This window comes from Sitodiplosis mosellana, unplaced genomic scaffold (genome assembly GCF_009176505.1).
Source record: "Sitodiplosis mosellana isolate CC-2019 unplaced genomic scaffold, AAFC_SMos_1.0 Smas_scaffold_5210, whole genome shotgun sequence".
In the NCBI taxonomy this organism is placed as follows: domain Eukaryota; kingdom Metazoa; phylum Arthropoda; class Insecta; order Diptera; family Cecidomyiidae; genus Sitodiplosis; species Sitodiplosis mosellana.
In genome coordinates, this window is record NW_022600452.1 from 1 (window position 1) to 5,505 (window position 5,505).

The 5,505-nt window shown below is 32.6% G+C and overlaps 1 protein-coding gene across 6 annotated transcripts; it reads right to left on the reverse strand.

Moving 5' to 3' along the window:
- Positions 1-1,194: 1,194 nt before the first annotated feature.
- LOC129572563 (REST corepressor) lies at positions 1,195-4,626 on the reverse strand (the record flags this gene model as incomplete). 6 transcript variants are annotated; one of them, XM_055452547.1, is given in 5 exon segments in its annotated part: positions 1,195-1,709; positions 2,378-2,431; positions 2,656-2,831; positions 4,032-4,337; positions 4,412-4,625. In XM_055452547.1, coding segments are annotated over 3 exon segments (675 nt in total), but the record flags the coding sequence as incomplete, so codon positions are not given.
- Between the last annotated feature and the right edge of the window lie 879 nt (positions 4,627-5,505).

A 5,505-nucleotide genomic window follows, 5' to 3' on the forward strand; every position in this document is an offset into this window, starting at 1 on the left:
ATAACTGCCTTATGCGATGCCGTATTTATGCGTTTTGGACACATTGAAAAACATGTAGAAAAATGTACATACACGTGAATGATAGAAAAAAGTCACAAATTTGAAGTGCTTCAAATAAGCCATCAAAATGAGAATATATCGTAAATTGAAAAAGAATTTAAATTTTTATCTGGAAAACCATAAAAATAAAAAAAGGTATAACAAAAATAAGCAAAAATCTTCTTCAAACTATAACTCAATATCATGTGCATATGAAGCAGAGAATGTGTACGTGTAAGTCCAGTTTAAAAAATATTCAATTTGAGTGTAAATATATGTTTTTAATGATGGACACTTTCGTTATCGTATTATTTCCTAATAACATAATCTCTGCAATTCCATTCAGTGTTCGATTGGTAATTTTAAATCGATCCGTCCATACCTGTTTAATGGCAGGCGAAGAGACACTATTACTAGATTCATCAGAAGTGCGCGGCGGTGGTGAACGACTTGCACGTCGTATACCTCTGTGTAAAGGCCATTTCTGATACATAATTTTCAATGAATTTTTGAGGACAAAAAAAGTGGAAAAAGCAGAACGGAAAGAGAAAGAGAAAGGGAAAGAGAGAGAGAGAACAGTTTGATTTGTGATTGATTTGCTGGGATGGTTTTTCTCCAAATGATTCACTAAATTTCGACCGTATCCGATTCTTTATTGAATAAATAAACGTCCCGTTAAAAAAAATTCAATAAATTGCTTGGACTTTTGGTTACTGTTATAGTTGACTAGTGCGGTTGTTGGCTTTCAATCGATCATAAAAATAATTCTAAAATAAAAGAGTAGTACAATTTATCTTGCTCTTTTGATTGCAACAATAAAAAACATGATGTTTTCAAATTCACATATTCACTCTGATTTATACAAAGGTGCAAAAAATCCATAATATAATAATACTAATAAAAATGCAAAAACTTCGGGAGAGGCTTTCATAACAAAACCATTTGAAAAATGATATCTTCAAATCCATTTTATGTTTGAAACATTCACATCACACACCAAAGACCATTCATTCCAAATCTGCGCCATTACAGATAGTATTCACACCAATTATAATTTTCAATCGTACAAACATAAATAATCAATAAATTTACTAATAAACCTTGCTCTATATTATTTGCTGATATTTCGATTTATGAAAATCAAATGGAACCTACCTTATCTTCAGTATCTGAGTCATCATTACTGCCATTTTCGCTACCATTTTCGGATCCTTCTTTTGCTTTCATTTTCTCTTGGCGATCCATAACGCTAGTTCGACTACGTGTCTTTTTCCATGAATAGTAATATTTTACTAAACTAGCAATTGATTTATCGGGCAGCATTTGACGTATCCGATGGAAACTTTTGCCATGAAATTGAAAGGCTTGTTCAAACAGCACTTTGTCTTCCTCGGTCCATTCATCGGGGAATGGTGTAAAATTGGCCAAATCCAAGACAGCGCGTTCCAAATCGTGTTTATGCCAAAATAACATGCCTAATGCTTGTTCACCGTTATATCCAAATCTCTCTTTTGCAACGCTAATATACTCCTCGAGTTTATTGTCTGGAATATCTTTTGTTGGTGACCATACCAGAAGGGCTCTGTCGTTCAGTGATTCCAATTTACGATCCTGTGGTGGAATATAATCTGGGCACACAGTTTGATAATCTTTGCCAACGCGAATTTTTTCTGTTGAATTTAAAAAATAACGTAATTTACTTGAACGAATTGTAGATTTAGAGCTAAATTAATAAAACAATCATACGGATCGATAGCAGAAAATCAATATAGCACAAGGACTTATGGTAATCCAAAGAAGTTACCAAAAACTGTTGTCATTTTCTCATTAAATCTCACATTCCATCAACATTTTGATATAAATTGCTTTAAATACGTAAAAGTCCATAGAATGATGCAGGTAATAAATTTTCGTTGTTACCGCATTTCTATAAAAACAAAGCTATTTGATACAATACTTCACTGAGTGTGTTATAACGACACTTTCTTCGGATAACCGTAGTTTCTTGGTTCTCTATAGCAAACGACCTCTCGCATTGCCAGTTACCACTTGTGTATATACAGCAAATTATTTCGCATTTGAAACGAACCCGCAATCTGCCCACTTCAATGTTTTCTTTCTAAGAATTTTGCACAATACTTTGCTATTATTTTCAATTATTATTTCTTCATCACATAAAAATATAAAGATTTTTGATACTTGAGACGCATGACGTAATCGCAGAATTTCAAAGAAGTCGATCTTTTTTTCGGGCCCTAATTGATTTTCTGTTATTTTTCCGTTCCAAATATGTGGAAATAATCACAAAAGTATATGGTATATGATATAAAGTTCTTACCTTCATATTCACTCTTAGATTTGTTCGACTTGTTTCCTTTTGCATTTTTAGTTGCTGAAATTTAAAACAAACACATATTAGTATAGTAATAAAATCATTAACTACTTTTCATTGCTATCTTGAACAAACATTCTTTGGGTGATTGGTAAAAACTATTTCGCATTATTTTTGCCTTGCATTCAGAACGGAGTATTATGATCAATACTTAATCTTTCTCTTCTTTTATACATACATATGTCATGTAACGACTAACAATATATGAAATATTAGGTACTCACAATCATCATCGGAGGTGTCAGGTGAACCGTTGTGTCCATTTGGACTTGGTCCCCGTGATCTACCATTCCGTAAATTTTCTGGTTGGTAGCGTTCAACGTGCACCATTATTTCAAAAATCTTCCCGTGTAATTAAATATGTCAATAATTGGAAATATTTTTTCCAAGTTGATGCAAACTGTTAAAAAATCAGAATTCATAAGAGCATTTAGATCATTTTTTTGTTTAATGTACGAAATCTAAATTACATAAAGCAACTAATTGATTTGACTTATATTAAGATATGACATACGATGAAATTAGTACGGTCACTTCCAAATTTTTAGTTAAGTTATAATTTAGATAAAAATGAACCAAAATTAAATTAGATTATTTAAATTTTTTTATCCAAATTCTTTAATTTAAATCACGCATAGTGAGTGATTTTTTTCCCGATTTTATCCACTTCAGCAAAAGGAAATGTAAAGAAGCAAAATTGAATCACTATTGTTTGTACCGGATTCGTTTGTACGTGAAAACACTTCATTCAAAAAAACACTTTCTCTCTTGTTCCAAATTGGGAAAAATCCTCTACGATTCTAAGACCGCGGCCGAACTTACAAACTTTTCCGACAGATAGTTTTAAATATAAACGAATCTATGATTCCCAGGCCACGTACTTCATGCACCAGACGGTCAAGATTATAACTCAAAGACACTTTTTAAACCAGAACAGTTGCATTAGCAACCCAACGCACACAAATCACTTCACCAGAAGAATGAGAAACATAAAATGAGATTTGAATTCGTGTGTGAAGTCGTCAAGTGAAAATGGACAACGACTACGACGACAACAACAGCTATACCAGAAAGCTTGCATCCATTTTAAGCATCAGACGACCGTAGTTTTTGAAGTTCATAAATATATATGGGTATAAACACACATGCTTGCTGTTGTTTGGCGTTCAGCATACATACATAAACTACGACATCGCACGAGTACCGATTGTATGACGATGGACTATACTATGCGGTGCATATGACTGTACGTATGTAGTGTGTTACAATATCAGAGGTGTTTTCAATATGGCGTCCTGAATGCCGTGTATTTTGACACTGATTTAAGAGAGACATATAGAAAGAGAGCAATAGGAAAACAGACAGAGAAAAATGGCTCGGACCGAACATTCACATAGAGCTCAACTAGATATTTTGAATGAAGCAACTCTTTTAGTGTGGGCATTTGGAATTAAGTAAATAGAATTTCTATATTTTTGTCATTTTTCAATAAATTGTGTACTTCAAAATTATGGAAATAATCATTTAAATGAAATTTTTCATTTATCGTATCAGTATAAATTCAATTCAAAACTCTCACCGTTATTTGGACTCTCTTTACCTTAACACTCTTACTCTCTCCCTTTTCTTTTTCTCTCTCAGTTGACTGATGAATCCGATAAAATTTCCGATAAAAAATGAAAAAAAAATCTTTTCAATATAAAATCCACGATGGTTATTCTGGAACTGTCTTTTAAATGGAATAAAAATGTGATTGCGAACAATTTTATTGACTTGAAAAAAATTTAAATGAAGAAAACACTGTAGAGCTACTTATCCGTTTCGAAACTCGACAGAAACTGAATGATTGAAACGTCATTTCTTGGTCTGGCTCACTTTGAATTCGGACGACCGTAACAAATCATATCTTTTTAAATAGACTATTATCCGTTTACATGCATAATTTCGTCAAATATTTTTTATCCAAACGATTATACTAACATCTCACCCAATTTCATTAGTAGTTTTGCATCTGTTTTAACGATGAATCGACCCAAAAATTGAATTTCAAAAACTTTGTAGACGCAAAACGCATTAGTCGTAAAATAAGAAACACCAAATGTCAAAATACACTAATACTCGTCAATACGCTCCAAGTGGCATTTATAGGAACGAGTTAGCACCCGTTAGATATGCCTATGCATTCGTTTTATGTTATGTTCTATTTTCTCATGAAAAAATTTCAAATACGGTAATTAAGGTTTTTGCTATGACCAATAGCTAGAGGATTCTGGTATACCATTTCGAGAGTTTTTCCGATGTTTGTTGTACCCTGCATCAACAGAGATGCATCAATTATATATATTTATAGATGGAAAAGGTGTGTGCAATCATTCTTGATGTAAAGTGTACACCAATTACTGATGCAAACTTGAAAATACCATTTTCCACAGCTACAATTATATGGTATAGATGTTTAAGAATATAGAATGTTCAAGTTTCACATTACATTAAACAAGTTTTTGCTTGTGTTATAAATTCAAAATCATCTTTTCGACAAGGGGTGGATTGAAATAATTCTCTGATCCCATCCACTCACTCCTACAATAATAAATCAACATTATGATCAGAACGACCACTAAATATCTCCAGTCTACACAATGTCAAAACTAGTGTCTAAAAATGTATATGTCAAAATATTTCTTATTAAACTTAACCTCAATTAGACGGATATACTATATAGTATTTACAGTCATACAGTATTTTGTAAACAAAACATACACATTCAATGGAACCACGACTGATTTACTTTAAATCATGCTCGGTAGAGCATCACACAGACAACGTTTATGCGTGCAGCGCTTAGTTATTGTTGTATGGGATCATGTATCATATGGATGGTGGTTCTGGCTTGGATGTATTTGTGTAAGTTGTTTTTTTGGTCGATTACGATGAAGACAATCAAGAACACCAATACTGACAAAATTAATACAATACCAACGAATAAGACTCCATCCGTGGTCACAGCTTTGCCCAATACATCACAATTCAATCCATTGTCTCACTCTTTTATTCCATAGTACACAAAAAAATCT